The sequence below is a fragment of the Triplophysa dalaica genome, chromosome 1 (assembly GCF_015846415.1).
Source record: "Triplophysa dalaica isolate WHDGS20190420 chromosome 1, ASM1584641v1, whole genome shotgun sequence".
Lineage (NCBI taxonomy): Eukaryota > Metazoa > Chordata > Actinopteri > Cypriniformes > Nemacheilidae > Triplophysa > Triplophysa dalaica.
Window position 1 is genome coordinate 27,428,627 of NC_079542.1, and position 21,486 is coordinate 27,450,112.

Sequence of the window (21,486 nt, forward strand, 5' to 3'; positions counted from 1 at the left end):
GGATTTTTATAGACGTTCAGCCAACTGTATTAAAGTATGTAAGATTTGACAGTTAAAATGTTAATGAAATAAAAGACTATTGCTCTCTCCATTGCAATTTTTAATTAATAACAATCAATTTAGGCAAAGGAAAAAGTTATAGTGGGCACATCATTTCTGATGGTCTTTAGATTCTTTCTTTCTTCCTTTCACCTTTGTTTCATGCATGATTCTACCTTCATCCTCTATGGAATATGGACAGTAAATAATTGTATGTACACATGTGCAAATTTGTATATATACAAATTAGTCTATATCTGTTCACCAAAATCTTGTTCTGTCATCTTAACAAATTCCCTGTCTGTGCAAGTATACTAGTAGTTGATGCCTTACAATTTTAAGTTGACTCAAGCTAACAAGTAATTTCAATTTACAATTTGCTTAAAACGTCAAGTTGATTCTTGCTTAAGGAAAAATAAAGTTTAAGGTATTTGATTACATTGAGAGCTGATTAATTACTTTCTTTACTTACATGAGACAACATAAATCTATCCTTGAAAATAGACATCACATATTTTAAGTTTAAGTTGCAGCTACAATGAACCAACTCACTTTTAATGCTGCTGCGGTCCAAGCTAAATAAAATAAAATTACAATGCAGAAAATAAAGCAGCGTAAATTCTATTAATAAATTCTTTATTTTTGGTCTTATTTTTATATCCATAAGAATTGATAAAAATACCTTTAAAGTACCGGACCGATAAGCAGTATTGGTAAGAGTAGTAATACAATTAAAAAAATCATTTTTTTGCAATAAATCATTATTATTAGTCACCCTTTATGTTTGTCACTGGGTTTGCAAATATCTAACCAATAAAATAATTAAGAACGGTCATTAATTGTTTAAGAGTACAGTGTTTTGTTCCTTTTCCTGAAAAAAATTTTTTTTGACGTAGATGGTTTCTGAAGGACATCGATGTTATGAAATTAAGGACTAATGTCATTTCAGTTGGGTGTCCCACAGAAGCAGAGATCAACCACCAGGCTTTGCTTGAAGGAAATATTTCGACAGAGGCCTGTCTTACTGTGCTTGACGTGCTCTCACTCTTCACTCAGAGCTTTAAGGTAGATGTTAGATGACCAATAGGAGAAGATACAATAACACCAGTTCTTGGACTTTAGAATTCTGATTCACTGATTCAAACAGTTCATGATCCTAACATTCTAAATAATCCTGACAGAATCAGCTGCTGGAAAGTGACGGTCACAATGCTCTAATGACAAAAGTCTTTGACACATACCTCACCTTACTGAAAGTTGGACAGTCGGAGGCAGCCATCAAACACATCTTTGCCTCCCTGCGAGCCTTCATTATTAAGGTAACTTCAGAAAGTTTAAAGAGTAAGTAGCATTAGATCATGAAAATTACATTTCATCCAGTGTGATATGTTGCCGTGTTTGAAATTCTGCCAAGTTTTAAGTCCTAAGGTGAATAAATAACAAAGTTATTGGCTTGTTAAAAAGGGAGTTGACTCTGAATCACGCAAAGGAGACGTGTCTCTAATTGCCGCGTATCTACGTCACTAGACATAGTCACCGCCTACGTTTTGCTGGGACTGCCACGAAAACTTCACTCTCTCCTCCCCCAAAACATCGCTCGTTCATGATGCCTGTGCCCTTTAAAACCTGTGTTCTACGTTGTGAAACTAAGTGCGTCTTATTTAAACAACCAAAGGTAGAACTTCTGAGGAAACAATGGTTACAATTAATTTTCAAATGACACCAAAGGAGTATAACCACAGGATTTTTCACTGCAGGAAATGTTAAAAGACTATCCTTGAATGAGGTAAATACCAACCTTATTTGGACCTGTTAGGTCCACCGAATCACAACCTGTAAGTTTGACTATTTATTTTTGTTTGAACTTCAAGAAATATTTGTGAACCTTATATCTGTGTTTAGCTAATGCATTTAACGCTAACTTTAACATGTACCGTTATTTCTGGGGTATTAGAGTTTCTTTATCTATCTATGAACCCGGCTAATTTAAGTGTTCAATCTATTATCGTCTATCTATTATCTACTATCGTCTTCGGATGTTTCTACGTCAGACTCTGGCTCAAACTGGTAAGGTAAAATCCCAGCCATCTCTATCTTTACACTGTAAATAATATATAACCTGTAAACCGTAATCCAGCAATGATGGTATGCATTCCATTTGCGACACATGTTGAACGCTGTAACTAATTCAAGGAATGGGAAGAAGGAGGCGGGAACTGGTGAATGTTCAAAAACCTTTAATTAAAAAAACTAACCACAAAACAAAAGTAAAATGCCGGCAGCTCCCGCACGGTCGACTGCCGGCCACACAAACATAACATAAAATCTAGGCCTGGTCCTCTCTCGTCGTTCACTCCAGTCGCTCGTCCTTTTATGCTTCCGATCTCCTCCGAAGAGATGGGATACCCATGCAATGCGCAGCTGACACTCATTATCATCACTCGCTCCTTGCTGTTACAAACACGTTTGACCAATCACATGACACTAGGCTAGCGGATAGGAGGGGATTAGACGGATGAATGGCGGAACGAATCATTTGAGAGTCAGTCAAGAGGTAAGGTAAGAATAATTACCTATAATTTTGACATAATAGTGTTTTTGCACCTTCTATGTACATAAACTTGTTGTTGGACACTCCATAAACCAAAGTAGGACCTTAAAATCATATGCTACTTACTCTTTAACAAATGACCACAGATCTTCAAACCATGCTAAAAGTACCAGCTTTAGACCTGTGTGAGTTAAGATTTCATACCAGTTGACTAAAGAAATGTCACTTGTTAGTGATCACCAGCAATTTAGCAGGGAATGGTTTAGTAATAAATTTGTGTAGGCTTCCAACATTCCATGATGTGCCAAATTTTTATGTCATTTTGTGTCTCCGTATGTTTTAGTTCCAGGTTCCCCTCTTTAAGGGTCGCATAACACTGTGTGGTTTGCTGTGCTATGAGGTCCTGAAGTGCTGTATGTCGAAACTAAGTGTCCTGCGTGGGGAAGCATCTGCCCTCCTTTATCTGCTCATGAGGAACAATTTTGAGTACACCAAGAAGAAATGTTTCCTACGCATGCACCTACAGGTATTTAATGGCTTCTGTATTATTCCTTTGCTGTCTCAGTTTCCAGGAAATGATTAAGGGTTATGCAGTCATCAAAGTGTTACTCAACCGCTTACTGTACTGGAATGTGGAGGAGGTGTTTCATGTAATGTGGTTTTGTTTGTAACATGGTGGTTAATGACAGTGTGTAGAAATGGTGTAGCGTAGTGGTTAACTTTAATAATAACCGAAAAGTTGTTGGCTATTAAAATTGAATGTTGTTTTGTCTTCGTAGCAGTGAATTTGGTGGCATCTGTATGGGTGTAGTTGACAAATAAACAATACTGTGTGTCCTTGGGTGTTACAGCACACATTTTGAAAACAAACTGTTAATAATTTATTATCTGATATTTATAGTTAAAATCGCATGAGAGAGATTTATCTTCATTGTTAGTTTTTTGCTAAATTTGCTATCACGCCATAGTGTGCGGTTTATTTGTCAACAACCTGTGTTTTCAAGAAAGCTCTAACCCTGCTACAGTATGTTAAACATGTTGATGAACAGGCATATGATTGAGTAAAGAATGACTGAAGCAGACATGCAGTATCTTTAAGACATCTGACAGTTGGATCATTTAAAATTGTGCATGTTTGTATGCTGACAGAAGAAGGATTTTAAATGTCTTAAAATATGCCAGTATCAAAAGTGGAGTTTATGATAACCTTTATGGTGCCAGCGAGACTGGTCATTCCACATTCACTTACTTAAACTTCACACAACATGTCCCAGGGCATGACTTTATGTTACAAATGTTTTAGCTCTTATGTATACAATAGTTTTTTGTTTTTTACAGTTTTGATTTGTAAATCCCTGAAATGTTCAATAATGTTTCTGGAATGTTGCTTTTTTTGTCTCTTCCTCCCTTCTCCTTATCAGATTATCATCGCTGTGAGCCAACTTATAGCTGATGTGGTGCTTACAGGCAGCTCACGTTTTCAGGAGTCTCTGTCAATAATCAACAACTTTGCCAACAGTGATAAACTCATGAAGGTGCAGTATGAAAGATCTGAGGTCATTTATTCAATTCAGATTCATTTATATTGCTCTCTTTTACAATGTTGCTTAGTTTCAAAGCAGATTTACCAGAAAAGAAAGAAACCAACAACACAACAAGAACGTGTATAGCTTACACATTGGACAGAATACGTGACATTATGGCAAATATTATTGTCTTCATTGAAAAATTGCACTCACTGGCATTTACAATTTGTCATAATGGCTGCCCTAATTCTCTCTCTCTTTTTAAATATCTGTTTAATAAATACATTCAATAAACTTGCATTTGAGTGAGTATTGAGAAAAACATGCTGAAGACAATACATTTATTCACATGTTGCTTTTGTTCCATGCACACATTTACCTTCAGACAACAACATTTCCCTTTGAAGTGAAAGGCCTTACAATGCGAATCCGTACGGTTCTGATGGCTACCGCTCAGATGCGTGAGCACGAAAAAGACCCAGAAATGCTGCTGGACCTTCAGTACAGTCTCGCCCGTTCATACGCCAGCACTCCTGAGCTCCGACGCACCTGGTTGGACAGCATGGCGCGAGCTCACAACAAAAATGGAGACTATTCTGAGGTACAACTCAATACACAGCTTTTTTTACGATGATGCTGGCTCTCTGATTGGTATGTCACATACTATTTTATTTTCAGTTAAAGCAGATGTAACACACGCAGCTTCTGCTAATCTCATAATAATCTAGAGGACCAAAAGAGTAGTATTGCAGTGTAGTATTGAATACTTCGTATCTTCGATGCGTCTTTAGTTTCATCACATTTATAAAAGACAGATAGATGTGTACGATTATTTCCGAAAATAGGCAAACCCTGAACGCATTTGGGGGGGTTGGGACTACAGCACAAGCACACAATACATCATCGCATTATCCCTGCATTATTGTTGAATCACTTTAAATTAGTGTTGTTTACCTTATGCATGTACGCACCGATTGCCAACAAAACACACATTTGACTTAGGTTCACTTACCGTGTGCGGTTCATGACCTGCATCTTTTAGCGCTGGGATCGCTCCATCTATCAGTTTCAAACTATCTTCAAATCCAACATTATATCCACCGTGTATATGATGCTTTTCTCGGAGAATTGTCCAATAAGGGATTAAGAAAAGTTTTTTCCAAAACCTATACGAACGCTGGGGGAGTGTATCGAGCACAGAAATACTACATCATATGTCCAACCACTGTGGTACCTCCCCTTTAAACACAAATAATTATATTAAAAAGCAGTTTATCTATCATTAAAGTAACCCAAATGACTCCGGGTTAATATCTTCTGAACAATATGTTTTTAAAAACGTAGTGATAGATAAATGGCTTATCCAAGACAACTGTCAGACAAATTCAATATGGTGGAATATCACATGTCTTGTGACTAGTTGTTGTATGTATGTTCCCTTTCTGTCGGTGACACTGTGCAAGGTCAGGGAAGAGGAGCACCAAGTGTTATGGGTTACACCGCACTGGTCTAACCGCACTTGGCTTCAGAGTTGATGCTCTGGACAGCGACTCCCCCTGAACCATTTCCCTGACAGAGGACCTGCTCTCTCAGGGGAAGGACACGTTCTGGCATCCCAGATCAGACCTCTGGAACACCCATGTCTGGTCTCTAGACGGGACGAGAAGATCCTGATTAGCCTACTCCCCGTTAACCGCAGAGACCATCACCCAGGTTAGGGCCCCATCTACTAGGCGGTTACACAGCTCTAGACGGCGCCTCTTCTCGTCCTGGTGTCTCTCTCAACGAGAAAGACCCACTGAGGTGCTCAATCAGGATTGTTTTGTCCTTCTTACGAGACTGGAGACTAACATCTCCCCTCCACACTGAATGTGTATGTAGTCGGTATCGCCACTCATCACGACTGAAAGTTTTGATGGAAAGTTTCTAGGGCAACACGACCTGGTCACCAGGTTCAGAAGGGGCGCGAGAGGGCGGAATCCACCTCACCTCCGCTCCATACCCTCTTGGGACCCTAACGAGGGTCCAAGAGCCCCTCGGAGGTTCCGATCTTCCTCACCTGACGAGTAAGACGGCCCTCCTATTGGTGATCGCTTCCTTCAAGAGGGTAGGGGACCTCCAAGCATTCTCTGTGTCCCCGGATACGTGCCCAAAGTTCCCACTTCTCCCTTCCGGGACCAAGTGGTGGATTTGAAGGCGCTCCCCATCGGGGAGGAAGACCCAACCCCATCCGTGTTGTGTCCTGGACCGCACGCAGAGCTTCAGTAGCTCTGACCAGCTCCTTGTCTGTGTTGGAGGACAGCAGAAGGGGAAGGCTGTATCCAAGCAGAGGCTGGCGCACTGGGTCGTGGATGCCGTTACGATGGCATTCCGATCTCAGAATCTCCCATGCCCACTGGCAGTGAGGGCTTACTCCACACGGGGTATAGCCACCACCTGGGCACTGGCCAGAAGCGCCTCTCTAGCAGACATCTGTAGAGCTGCGGGTTGGGCTACGCCCAAACACCTTCGCAAGGGTTAACAACCTTCGCGTAAACCCGGTGTCAGCCCACGTCCTGCGTGGCGACATATAGGACTGGCATCCGGGGGTGCGTATGCCTGCGAAAGCACCTTCCCACCCTCCAAGAGGGTCAGTGTGCTATCTACCTTTTTTCTTACCCAAACACATGGCTAAGAAACTGGTACCTAACCAACCTTCCTTCTTAACCAAACACTGGTTAAGAACAGGCATTCCATCCATCACTAAGCAAGCACCCCCTGGAGGTTGGCTGGACAGAGCAGCCTTCCCCCTTAGGCCGGGACACCATATGACATATCACAGATAGCTCTAACCGGACCTAGTGCTACCGGACGCTGTAACACCCCCTCCGTGGGCTGTTCCGTCTGATGTATCCTCATGAGAATGGTTCCCACTCTAGGTAACCCATGAGCTTCCCCAGGTGGACCTCCACCTCGCGGTTAACTACTCAGTCTGCACGTTCCATGCGTTCTCCTCCACGGACGAGACCATATCTATATCCACCATATTCCTCCCCACGGGTAGGAGGTGGCCTCTGCAGCGCATCCCTGATTAAGGAAGTTTCGCTTACCGCTTACCGAAATAATTACACATTATTTTGTGTAAGCGAAACAACGTCTCATTCCCTCCATCAGGGAACTGAGGTTACATACGTAACCAAGATTTTTTTTCACAAGGTTTAATTTAATTGAAACCATATTTGAATTTACCATGCTGGTCTGTATGAAGTGAAGGTATCTGAAAAGTCCTGATAGTGTGTAAATTATGAGAGAATTTTCAAATTCCAGTGAACTATCCTTTAATACAGTATATGCAAAGCATGGTGTGCATTTATAATCATTATAATCAACTTGATCAAACTGAATTCAGGGTCAAATCTATCCTTGTATGCAAAACTTCAATTTCAGGGAAGTGTTTAATGATAACTTTTAAACAGTTTTAAAATATGTCACAAGGGACTGAATGCTAAATCGCTGCACGTCTTTGCCCATTTAATGATTTGGCTTAATTTTTTGCCTCTATCCCTCTATGTTTAGGTAAGGAGTATTTGGTTCTTAATGTAATATAACTAAGCATTTATCCTCAAAAAAGAAAACCACATATAAAGAAAAACAGGAGCTGGATTGGTTTATGGTCACTTCCTGGATGACATCCTATAATATTTCATAGTCTTGTATAGAGAAACAGACTGGCCCGAAACTGTTTACATGAATATTTGCCTAATATACCATAATATATATAGCAGCAACTTTTGGCTCTTTTAAATTATAGCTGAATTGTATACAAATATAGAAGATTATCTGTTTAATCAAGTTGTATTATAGAATGTGTATTATAGAATGATCTTACTATTTAGTCTTACTCTATTTAGTCAGCCATCTTTAAAATTTTTGAACATAATCGTATTAGTAATTTGAACCTTATTGTCTCTTGTTTATTTCACAGGCTGCTATGTGTAACATTCATGTTGCTGCACTAGTAGCAGAGTATTTGCACAGGAAAAGTAAGTTAACAAAATCCCATTGTTTTATTCAATAGCATTACAGATGTATGTCTAAGGACTTGTTGCACAGCTTTCCTGTAGCTCAGTGGTTAGAGTACGGCACTAGCAATGCCAAGGTCATGGGTTCGATCCCAGGGGATTGGACATAGTCAGAAACAAATGTATAATACAATGCAATGTAAATTGCTTTGGATAAAAACGCCTGCCAAACGCATAAATGTAAGTGTTGCTGAGCATGTGTCTATAATGTGGTTTTATTCTGCTATAAAATAATTTTAGGGCTATTTCCAAGTGGACTGGCAGCATTTAAAAGAATCACGCTGAACATTGATGAAGAAGCTGCCATGAAAGAAGATGTTGGGATGCAAGATGTGTACTACACAGAGGTAAGAGGTAAGCATTGTTATAAAGAACACATTTTAATGAAAAATGTCAGATTTGTGCTGACTTTCAGTTGTAATTGTGTGTCAGGACATTCTGGTTGAACAGTTGGAGGTGTGTGTTGAAGGTCTTTGGAAAGCTGAGAGATTTGAACTAATAACACACATCGCCAGGCTTATCATCCCTGTTTATGAGAAACGCCACGAGTTCGAGGTAAACAAAAAGCTATCTACTAACTAGTCTACAATTGTGGAATGTAACTTTGAGAACCCTGCCTATATCCTGCTGCCAATGGTAGTTGCTCAACTTCAGTTACCAGAAAAGTATTTCACAATGGTGTGACAAAAGATTACCCTCAGGTTTCTGAATTGCTTCATATTTCAGTGTGCCGTTGGTTCAGTTTAGTGCAAACTTTTGTAAGACCTGTCTGGCAACAAACCTGATTTTATGCCAGAAAGAAGCTCTTGCACGTACACCTCCTCCTCCTACATTAGATGACTCACATGTCCTGTGTTATATACAATCTGAGTGCAACATAAACTGCTTAAAATCAAATACATAATACAACTGAAGTATAACAATCCAAAAAGTTTCTTGAAAACATGACTATATTTAGAGTATATGTATGAAGGCCTTAAAAATTGCCTGCACTTTTCTGATTTTAAACCCTCTAGAATGGGGGGAACAGTTCCACTGTAAATCTACTTTGTGTGTGTGTTTAACTGAGAGATGAGATCAACAGCAAGTCATAGATGCAGTCAAGAGATGAACTTGGATGGAACTGGGATCATTAAGATGAAGTGTAATTGATACAGTGTCGCTTTAAAGTTTTTGAACCAAAACGAAAATATACTTAGTCATTTATTTACTGAGAACAAACATCTGATATAACGTGTATGTGGCAAAAACATTGTGATCCGAGGCTATCAGTGTCTGGTGTGACACATTATAAATTGAACATATTGAATATTTTAAAGTTTACAAGCTATAATCTTAATTATACATTTGTCAAATTTCAATCAAAAGTGTTATATCATATTAAAGTTTTTGGACACTTATTTGCTGACTTACATTTTAGAAAAATAGTAAGCTCATCAAAACTGTAGAATAACATAAATGGACCAATGAGAATTAGGTTTCCATTAAAAAATAAATCAATAAAAATAAAACATTTGTCATAATTCCTCAGATTCAATGTAGTCACATTTAGTCTGAAATTTGCAGAAACTTTTCTTTCCATTTTCTCAAGCAGCTTCTTGGGGTTTCACCCCAAAATGCTTTTTAAACAATATTAAAGGAGTCCCCATCTATTTTGTGCTTTCCCTGACAGTTCTTTTTTCATTGTTTAGTCAAAGTCATCCATTTCAAAGTAATTTTGTATTAAAGGGATAGTTCAACCAAAAACGAAAATTCTGTCATCATTTACTCACCCTCAGATTGTTTCAAACCATACATTTACATTACATTTACATTTAGTCATTTGGCAGACGCTTTTATCAAAAGCGACTTACAGTGCACTTATTACAGGGACAATCCCCCTGGAGCAACATGGAGTAAAGTGTCTTGCTCAAGGACACACTGGTGGTGGATGCTGGGATCGAACCAGCAACCTTTGATTTACCAGTTCAGTGGTTTAACCCACTAGACCACCATCTCACAAACCTGTATACATTTCTTTGTTCTGCTATTGTTCTGGTAAACACAAGGAAACCTATTCGGAAGAATGTCAGTTACGGACAATTTTCCAAATGTCCTCATCTGTCTTCAGCAGAACAAAGAAATGAGTAAAGAGGGTGAGTAAATGATGACAGAATTTTTTTTGGGGGTGAACTACCTTTAAATAAAATTGAATTAGTTTATAATTAATAAATTATTTTATTTTTGTCTATTACATTAATTTCAGACATTTAAGCATACACATTCAGATGAAAATCTTTTTAAGACAATGAGAAACATTTATTCAAATGTCCAAAAACTTTTACCGGTAGTGTACTTTAAGCGAAAATCATTTTAGAAGTAATAATGTAATAGCTTTTAAAAGCAAGTTTGTGAGAATATAGTGTAAGCATCGTCATAACCGCATATACACAAAGCTTGTATGTAACTGTACTTTAACATATAGGAAAATGTTAAAAATACCATGAATGGATTGATTTCTGTTGAACCCTTACTTCTAGAACTACAGCTAAGCACTCATGTTGAAGCCCATTTAGAAAGAGGTCATGATACATCTCTGCTTTATGGAAACTTCATTGCAGTGCCAACACTCTCATGAGATGTTTACCTTCTCCAGAAGACTGGGCTTTATTTAAAACAGTGCCGTCTTGCAAAACTCCAACAGACACACAGTACAAGCAAACTAGGAACATTAGAATATCATATCCCAATTTAAACAAAATAATGTCAGTTTCGCCCTGCTGCACTATTGCACTTTTGCATCTTCATAAACTGGAAGTCAAGAAACATCATGCATACGTTTTAGATTACATCTCATCAATTTCTGTACCTTCCACCTGTCATGATTCCACTGACCTTCTCACCCTATTTGTAGGCCATGACGTTCCAGTCCATGTTCGGTGTGGATTGGTTGTTATGTGGGTGTGGGCTTGTGCCTTTCTGCCTTCACCATGCCTTTAACAAATGCTTCATCGGAAAAATAGTTAATAGTTAATAGTAACAGTTAATAGAATAGTTGTTCTGTTGAAAATATTATAATTTAAACCAATTTTCATAGATGAAACCCATAAATTGTTTTTGAAGAATATATGAAGAGTTTGATTCCAAAATCAGATTTCGTTTTTTATTGTGCTTTATTGTGTTAGTTAGCAATTAACAAACCAACTGAAGTTTGATTGATATTAATTAAAATGCAAAATAATAAAACATGATTTTTGAAAATATTAGTTATCTCATTTTGGAAATAAACTCTTCATATCATTATGATGTTGAAGACATCTTCATAGTCATTTCCAGCAAGTTATTGTTTATAAATGTCAAACATGACATCACAGGTTTGTAGATGAAGATTTACTTTTCTACAACAAAGGGTTCAGTTCTGAATAAAAACTGTTTGCCAGACATCTTACAATGTAGACCTAAAAACAAACACATTAAACACTCCCATTGATAACACTTAAGCTGACAGACTCTACACAGGTGCACACGTTTAGAAATGTGGCCTTGAGTAGCTGTCAGCATGTGTTGTGTTGTACTTTCATTGAATCCTAATATATACTTCTTTTTAAATATGAGCGGTATATGTATTCTATATATGTATATTGTATGTGTTGTAGTCAAACAGAACACCATCAATGAGACATTAGTACAACTTATTTTGTGAATCTTTTACTTCGTACACATTCTCAGAAAAATGTTACATCTCTCTCTTCTACAGAAACTGAGGAGGTTGTATGACACACTGCAGCGAGCTTATGCTAAGATATTAGAAGTCATGCAGTCTGGCAGACGTCTACTGGGGACCTACTATAGAGTTGCCTTTTATGGACAGGTGCGTTCAAAAAAAGTTTATGCTTATATTTTGTTACTACCACTTTTTAAGTAACTTCTGTTTGTATAAACCACTGATTTCGCCTGATACTGTATTGTTTTAGTTACTCTACTTTGACATTAATAATAGTAGGGATTGGAGGGACCAAAGAGATTATTTTTTCTTTCTGAAAGTAATTTACATTATAATTAGTAATACCTTTATTCATGTACTTGATCTGTCGTTTTAGTGAAAAACATTGGTTTTTGCTTATTTTGTAGAGGAATTCGACACATGGTCCAATGATGTGACAAAATATTTATTGGGGTTGGACTAGAGAGCAGATGGATAGGTTAAAATTTACATAAAAGGCTAACAATAAAGCCAAAATGAAGCTAAATATTAAATTGCTAAATGTTTGTTTTTTATGAAAATTCTCTCTTCATTTACTCACCCTCAGATTTTTCCAAACCTGTATACATTTCTTTGTTCTGCTGAACACAAAGGGTCAATGGGGGATGAGATTTATTTTCTTACTGACATTCTTCCAAATATCTTACTTTGTGTTTAACAGAACAATCTGAGGGTGAGTAAATGATGACAGAACATTTTTGGGTGAACTTTCACTTAAAAGTAAAATTAAGGGAAAAGCATAATAATGTAAATACTTTCCCCACAGTTGGTTAACATTACTTAAAAGAGATACAAACTGGGAAAATGCACAGAAAATTTTTGGAAGGAAGTCAGTCTTTTCTAAATCCTGGACAAATTGCAGTAACACAGCACATGAAAACCACCAGTATTACTTTCTTCATGCATTTGTTATATTTTTGATTTCAGAGCTTCTTTGAAGAGGAGGATGGTAAAGAATACATCTACAAGGAGCCAAAGATCACAAGTCTTCCTGAAATTTCCCATCGTCTCATTGGTCTCTATGGAGAAAAGTTTGGAACCGAGAGTGTCAAAATCATCCAAGATTCCAACAAAGTAAGAAGACAAGGTTTCTCATTCACTGTGACGCTCCACATGCAGTTGAGCCTCCTAACAGGAAACAGTTGTTTATGTTGTAAGCAAACATTGAAAGTCTGAAGGCAGGACAAGCTTGCCTCAGCATTTGTTTAGGATTTTTTTTGAAGAGATTAAAATCAGAACTAAAAATAATTTGTTGTCGATAGCCGGAGAAAATGTTTTAAAGGAGCCTTTCTTTTGCTGTTTTGAGGCTTTGATTATGTTTTTTGGGTGTTTAACAATGGATGTTCAACGATGGATGTTCATGTTTCTAAAAAAAAAACGCATAATTTTTCACATATTTCAAGTCTATTGTTCACCGCTGTGGCGCTGTCCCTCTTCTATCAAAACAACTGGATTTCGTCTGGTCGATATAAAGTCCCTCCTTCCAAAATGCTCTGATTGGTAAAGCTGACCAGGTCTGTCGTGATTGGTTACCTGCTTAGAGTGTGTCAGAGCCATTGAGAGAGATAGAGTTGCGTCTTCTTCATTGACTCCAATGGAACAGTTTTTTCACAGTTTCAATAGTTCCCAGAAGTTACCAGTGAACAGACCAACTGAGGTAAACGTTTAACCCATTTAAAGACGAAAGCCATTTAATGAATAAAAAATGAAAGAAATAAAGCATTTAAAGAGAAAACATAAATTCCTGGTACTATCTGAAGGGACCATGAATCTCAACTTTATTCATATAGCGCTTTTTACAATTTCCATTGTTACAAAGAAGCTGTACATGAGACATATTGACTATAAGCAAAACAACTAAAGTCATATACCTGTAAAAACAAGAAAAGATGAAAACACAGAAGACAGACATACCCACATAAAACCGCTCAACACACAATATGCACACACATCGACATAGACACACACACGGACTGACACACAGACAAGAACGCACGCGCGCATGCATGCACAGACAGACATGGATGCATGCACTTGCAGTGAAAGCACACATTTAAGATAAAGGAGAGAGAAACTTAAATTTTTAAAATTTATAGTGTGTTTAATATTTGACCTATGTAAAACTTCTGAAATCTAATGCAGCCCCCCCCAGCCAGGCAAATAATGCAAAACAGTTTGCAAACGGTGGCGAGGAATTCAAAACTCCAATCGAGAAAAAAAAACACAGGAGAAACCAGGCACAACCAGGGGATTCCAGTTCCCTTCTGGCAAAAGCTGCTGCCTGGGCACAAGCTCGACAGTACTTGCACGACAAAGCTAAATAAATAAAAAAATACTAATAAGGTAAATTATAGATTTAAGATTATCATTAATAATCTAATAGCATTTTAAATTTTGTACTGAAGTCGTGTCAGGTCGGCGCGTCCTTTATCCAGCTCTATCCTCTCAGCTCTTGTAAGGTCACCAGGTTCCTATTCTCCACACTGCCATCAGGTCTGGGCATGAACTGCTTCCTGCGGTAACCTTGGAACGATGCGACAAGACTTTCTGAGAGTAGAGTACTGTTCTGCACTCTTTGATGCAACAAGTACATCAGTTGTTGTTGGAAGTGTTCCTGGTTCCGGTTGATGTAAACAATGCAGCCTAAACCCTCTGAGGATTTATATTATGGAAGTGTAGTGTATGCTAGATTAAAAAGACGCGTTTTTAGTCTAGATTTAATCTGACAGAGTGTGTCTGCCTCCCGGACATTGCATGGAAGACTATTACAAAGTTTCTGCGATAGGAAGATAGGAAAAGGATCTACCACCTGCACTTGATTTTGAAATTCTAGGTATTACCAACTGACAGGATGCCTGAGAAAGTAATGCATGTGAAGGACTGTAATACAATAGACGTTCGCTCAAATACTGCGGAGCTAAACCAGGTAGGGCTTTATAGGTAATAAGCAAGATCTTAAAGTTAATGCGATGCTTTATAGGTAACCAGTGCAAGGCTAACAGAACCGGGCTACTATGCTCATATTTGTGGTACGTGTAAGAACTTGAGCTGCCCCGTTTTGGACCATTTGGAGTTTTTGTAATAAGCCTGCAGGGTACCCACCTAACAGTGCATTACAGTAATCACGTGACACTCCAGCTTTTAAGACTTCCGTTGGCAGAACTCTCTCTCAATGGCTCTGGAGTGTATGTGAAGATGTCCCGCCAATACCGTATCAGCGAGCTTCCGCTTCTCAGGCTTTTGTGATTGGTCGGTACCCCTCTCGGTGCATGTGTATTCATTACATTTACATTTCATAAACATTTAGCAATAAACATTAACAATGGCGTCAACTTCACTTTATCTGTTGTAAACATGCGGATCGATCGAAGTGTAACGGAGGTCTGCTAGTGCATGTGTTTACGTCAATCTTGGCAATATACAATAAAATTGTATTACACAGAACAGCTTTCACAGCCGATGTTAAAGTCATGGAAGCTGTTATTTGAGCGTTGGTTATCTTAGAATGTGTGTAGCGGAATTCTTATTAATAGCTGTAGCAATGTGATGAAATTGAAAGTAGTTTTACACGTAGCTAAGTCAAATGTTTACAATCTTTGATAACCAAACACTACTACAGTGGCTCTTCCTCTTCTCTAAGGAAGACCTCACCCCTTTTTTGGCATATTTCTTTGGGTAGAGGTTATTAGAAGCACTCGGAATAGTACCATCATGTACCCGGGAAGTGGAGGGCTGTAGTCCGATTCCAGCCGTTCTCTGTAGTCCTTGAAAAGCAAATTCTGTTAAAGATAATATCTCGCTTGGCACTGAACTTTGAGCTTGATCATTTTGCTCATTTTGTTCATGCTCTATCAGCAACATTACACACTAACTAAATGTTGAAAAATGGTATCGCGGGGAATGGGATCTTTAAATTCCTATGTAGAATATCTCCATAAAATGGAAGGAAGGAGGCGGGAACCGGCAAACATTCAAAACAATTAATAAAGTAATATAACAGCTCGCGGCCCCTCACGGACGACCGCCGGCGAACAAAACATGAACATAAATATAAATACAAACATAACACAAGTTCGGGCCCGGTCCTCCCTCTTCGACGGTCCGGTCGCTCGTTCCTTTTATATGCTCCCTATCTCCTACGTGATTCGAGCCCGGTGTGCGCACAGCTGGCGCTAATTCACAATTACTCACCGGACTCGAACCACGGTCTTGCCCCGCCTACTCTACTACATCCTATATGCAATTTTGGTAAACTGTCACCTTCTTCACTTTTATCTTAAACCGGGGCCTCGCCACAAAATAATCCGGCAGATTTCTCCCCTTCCTTTCTGTGGTGTCCTGTGTGTTAAGAGTGAAGGCACCTGATCGGAAGATCATCGGAGCCCCCCCGAATGCGAATATTCAACATGTTTGATATTTACTAGAAATCCTGATGTGATGGGGGAAACCCTGAGAATACCCAATCAGAATGCCAGCTGACAGAAGAACAACAACCATAATCATGACTTCAACCAAACCCTTTGTTTATTTTTAAATGTTCTGTCAAAAGCATTACAAACACTATCATCGCAAGTGAGATTTATTACAAATGCGCTGATGCTTTAAGGTAGAACAGAAAAAATAGGTCCAGTGGAGCTAGTGGAGCCAGAAGACTCTTTCATGTGATAATGTCAGCAGGATTTTTTACAAAACAGTATTAATATTATTTTTAAATACTGTGAATACGTAAATACAACAAAATTTGAAAAAGATTATAACTAGTGCTGTGCCTCCTTAAATGCTTTAGACGATGTTGCTTGAGCAATTAGTCAACATAAACATAATCACATAAAAGGTTATATGTACACATTTGTTTACTTCAACTTATCTTAAAATATAATAAACATACAGTGAAATAATAATATACTTATTCGGCAGTGAGATTTTCTGTGTTTACAGTCAGGAAAATCTTTTTGTGTGTGGAGTGCTTTCCTCGTCATATCACGGTGCACCACACATTATAGGAGCAAGACGAATAAATCTAAGATTTTTTGTCCTCATGTTTGTGGTCTCTCACAGTTTGAATCTCCTATAAGATTTAATAAATCTTTTGGTGAGGCCCCGGCATTACGTAACTTAACTGATTTTATATCTTACAGGTAAACCAGAAAGATCTGGACCTAAAGTTTGCATACATTCAGGTAACGTTTGTAAAGCCCTACTTTGATGAGAAAGAGCTGTTGGAGCGGAAGATTGCATTTGAAAAGTGCCACAACATCAACCGTTTTGTCTTTGAGACACCGTACACACTCACTGGAAAAAAACAAGGAGGGGTGGAGGAACAATGCAAGCGGAGAACAGTACTTACCAGTAAGCACTGCGTTTATACAGAAAAAACATATTTATGAGAATTTACTGATGTTTTGCAGAATCAATATATTCATATTTAATGGAATAGAAAATATCCTGAATAGGAACGTTCCTCTCAGGCGAGAGCATATTTACACACACTTGCATATTCTAGCATGAATATTGAGTTATCTTGACATGTCACTTAGATAAAGGCTCATTTTAAACCGCCTCTGCTGTCATTTGCTGTCCCTCCTGTGATGACATCAGCAGTTGTGTAGCCAGCTCATGTCACTATATAGCAGTCTGTTATAGATGAAAGATGAAATGTCCCACCAACAGAACATGTTAGTTCTCCTTCGTTAATCTGGTTCAGACACAGCAACCTTCTCTGACCATTTCCAATACACGTGTGTCCACAGCAACCAACACGTTTCCATACGTGAAGAAACGCATCGAAGTTGTGGCGGAAAAGCACGTAGATCTGAAACCGATTGATGTGGCCATAGATGAGATGAAAGATCGAAGCACTGAGCTCACTAAGATCTGCTCTAACCAAGAGGTCGACATGAAACAGCTACAACTCATACTCCAGGGCTGTGTTAGTGTCCAGGTACTAGTTTATGTTACCAGCTCTTTAAACTACAATATTTTGATCCACACCGGGAATTGCGGGGAGTTTTCTGTGAAAATATTTCAATCCAAACTCAAAATAGTTTTTTTTTTTTTTTTTTATAAGATTATTATCAATTGGAATGAGATTAAAGTAAATTTAACCTGAATTCACCCTACTGTTTTGTTCATTTTAATTGATGACATTATTATTATGATTTTTTCTTTCGACAATTAAGATCTTCGCCCACAATCTGATGACTAACATTTTAGATTTATGGATATGTAATTCCTAGGTGATCCTCATTAGTTTCTCATTAGTGTTCTATAATAATCGTTTCAACATTTACACTTCCCTGAAACTATTTTATTAGTAATTCTATAAATTATTCATGTCTGAATGTTACTTGGGGAACCAAAATGTTATTTTTATTATCACATACTTATTTACCAAAATACTTATTTAATTACTAAATTAATTAGTATTACTGGGATAGTAATAATTTAGAATTTCTTTAGAACTAGTTACCCCCCTAAAAAACTTTGGGCAGGAAAGCCTAAAGTGTAAATTGTAATCAAATATCTGACTGGTTGATGTTGATTTTGGGCTCATAGGTGAATGCAGGACCAATGGCCTATGCCAGAGCCTTCCTTGATGAATCCAAATCCGGTCAATCCAGCAAGAAAGTAAAAGAACTCAAGGAAATATTCAGGTATTTTTTGTATATTACAGTTGTTTTGTAGAAAGAGAGCAAAATGATCTGCGCATTGCAAATTAATTTAATGGCCATCTACAGGCTTCCTGTAGTAAAACTAGGTGGTGACTTTATCATCAAGAAAATCAAGTTTCATTTCTCTTCTATAAATATCCGTAGAAGTTATGCAACTCCAGGAAGGTGCCTATACTTACAGTATGAGGTCCTTATTTATGTGGCAGCATGTAGCCACACGCCCTGCCTGAGACTGATCTGAGGGGGAAATCAGCAATTGGAGGACAAATTGTCAGTAAACAATCGTACAAGACATGAGCAGGCATCATGCAACTAACACATTTGGCTAGCACATTTGGCACAGTACATTACTATGTCCCCACTACTAGGATAAAAATGTGGTGTGACTCCTGTACTTGTACTGTCATGTACTTCTAATGCGGTTAATAGGAACCAAACGTGAGCCTACCCCTAGCCCATTTCAGTCAGCCCAAGTACGTTGGTACACTGTTAATGTACATACTGTATAAAGGTGTGAACAAAAGTCTTGTTCTGTTTTGCTTTGTAAAAGGGATTTTGGTTCAAGGTGGCCAGGAACTTGTGGAGCAGAAAAATTCACAAGCCCATTTTCTTGCTACTGTAGAAACAGTTTGTTTTCGTAACAAGCTCCTCTGTTAAACAAGAGCAGTTTTTGCTGTTGTTATATTCATAACTGTGTTTTATGGTCCTTGTTGCAGGCAGTTTGTTAAGGCATGCAGTATGGCTCTGGATATTAATGAAAGACTCATTAAAGAGGACCAGTATGAGTATCAAGAGGGGCTAAAGGCTAACTTCAAAAGCATGGTGAAAGAGCTGTCTGATATAATCCATGAACAGGTATTTTTTATCAATTTCATGAACTTTATAATAACATCTTCCTAGCAATTACAAACTGAACTTATGTTCGAACTATGTACTATTATGTAGCTCTTTGGCTTCTTGTTATGCAATAACACCCATGCATGAAAAGCTTGCAATACTGCAATGTCGGTTGGTTTTTTATATTGACTCAAATTAGCAGTTCAATACTTGAAAAAACACGGGTTTGTGTAAAAGTGTTCCGTTCATGTGACTGAGAGACAGTGTGTCAAACAAGCTTGTTGAGTGGATAGAGTTACAACCCAACAGGTTTGATCTGTTTTGCAGTAAACAGCTTTACAAAGGTTTATAGAAAGATAGACAGGATTAAATGTGTTTGCTACTAGTAACGTTTCATCAATATCAAATTAAAATCATATATTTTCATTCAAAATTGTTATATCAACAATGCACTTTGCTGGTATTTAGTGGTTTCTTCAGACGTTCTTCAGACAAGCCATCTCACTTTTAGAGTAGGTCACTGTTTAATGTACAAATTGTTTATTTTGAAAAAATGAACAAATTGCATTAAGGGATTATTCTATAACTATAATTCTATGCTGTCTATGCAATAAAATGCCATCTTTAGTAAAAAAAAAATTGATTTTTGATTAAGGAACATTCAAACACGCATCATTTCTCAACAATTTTTCTTAAACTCGTTATTGAAAATGTGTCTTGAATAATTAGAATTATCATATCAATATAACTTCATGTAAGTTGGATTTTTGTCAAGAGATCACTTCATTATTATAAAGTCTAACCACCAACTTGCTTGACTTGCCTGTGCAAGACACTGTACGGATGAATGCAAAAAAAACATTGAGCACTGTTGTGGGGATTGAGAATGTGGGAATTTGGTATGGAAACCGGTTAAACGCTTCAAGGGTGCTAAGGTTTAAAGTGCCTTTATCGTGTGAACAATCCAATCTCAAATGTCCTTTTATTTCTTCTCCTTCTAATTTGTCTTTGTTTTCCTTTATTCTGCTGCCGTGTCCAATAGATTGAGTTCTAGGTAACCATTTCTACTGTACACAATTATTTGTCTTATTTTGTTCAAATATTTGTGCATGCAGTCATGCATATGTACCTATATCAAATGATTATAGACGCTTTGAACACGTATGTTAGCGTGAGAGAGAGCATGTTTACAATTAAGTTCATTTTGAATTCCTTATCCTATTGTTGTTCTTGCATCCTTCAGATCTTTCAGGAGGATATGATGTGTTCCCTGCTGCAGAACTCTGTTCACGTGTTCCGTGCTATCAGTGGGACATCCACCGACCTGGCCTAGCTGTTCCTCCTCAACTTTCTTAAAAATTGAATGTTAAGGCCTTTAGCGAACATAACTTCAATCTGCTAGAATGTCAGCATTTTTGATGAGCTACTTTTTACTTGTGGACAGGTACTACATGTTCATGTTTTGCATTTCTATAGATATTGGTTTTGACATTTTTTCTGACATTGTAAATTCACTGCAATCGGAAGTACACTTACACATACAGCACACCAAAGATAAAATGGCAGACGCTCTTATCCAGAGCGACTTATGGTGCATTCAAACTTTAAAAATGTTATCAGTATGTGTATTTCTTTTTCTTATGCAGGAATGACAGGAAAAACAGGAATGTAAAACTATAATTGTAAACTATAAAAAAAGGCAAGCAGGACATCATATGTGTTCTACATAATTTTTATCGAACAAATGCTTTTGTTTTATTTGTTTACCTTTATTTATGTTGTTACGTGGTGCATAAGCCATGTTGTTTAGCCTCATTACTAGGCGAATTAAGTTGGCATTTTAAGAGGTCAGTTTTTTTTATGAAATAAAATTGTGTAATTGAAATATTTGACATAAGCATTGGTCTTTCAAGGTCTTATTTAATTACAAAATGCTGTTATTACTTATCTGACAAAACTGCACTGAATATGCAAATTGCAAGCAAAGGTTATGCAGATTTATATAGAAATGGTTCATTTGTTGTAAGCGTGTGTACACAGAATAATTAAACATGTTGAT

General features: G+C 37.7%; 1 protein-coding gene across 3 annotated transcripts in view; it reads left to right on the forward strand.

The window, feature by feature from the left end:
- The window catches only part of dock11 (dedicator of cytokinesis 11), a 96,908-nt gene extending 75,584 nt beyond the window's left edge, over nt 1-21,324 (forward strand). For 2 of the 3 annotated variants that reach the window (XM_056755404.1, XM_056755488.1), the window contains 15 exons: nt 989-1,104; nt 1,221-1,358; nt 2,934-3,116; nt 4,012-4,125; nt 4,502-4,717; nt 8,081-8,138; nt 8,418-8,524; nt 8,610-8,732; nt 11,914-12,027; nt 12,847-12,993; nt 17,058-17,268; nt 17,670-17,860; nt 18,475-18,572; nt 19,307-19,445; nt 20,671-21,324. In XM_056755404.1, the coding sequence (XP_056611382.1) occupies nt 989-1,104; nt 1,221-1,358; nt 2,934-3,116; nt 4,012-4,125; nt 4,502-4,717; nt 8,081-8,138; nt 8,418-8,524; nt 8,610-8,732; nt 11,914-12,027; nt 12,847-12,993; nt 17,058-17,268; nt 17,670-17,860; nt 18,475-18,572; nt 19,307-19,445; nt 20,671-20,760 (2,045 nt within the window). In that variant the 3' untranslated portion in view covers nt 20,761-21,324. Of the gene's footprint in view, nt 1-988; nt 1,105-1,220; nt 1,359-2,933; nt 3,117-4,011; nt 4,126-4,501; nt 4,718-8,080; nt 8,139-8,417; nt 8,532-8,609; nt 8,733-11,913; nt 12,028-12,846; nt 12,994-17,057; nt 17,269-17,669; nt 17,861-18,474; nt 18,573-19,306; nt 19,446-20,670 lie in introns of those variants that run through there. The other variant, XR_008907364.1, reaches the window with a different exon arrangement.
- The last annotated feature ends 162 nt before the right edge of the window (nt 21,325-21,486 follow it).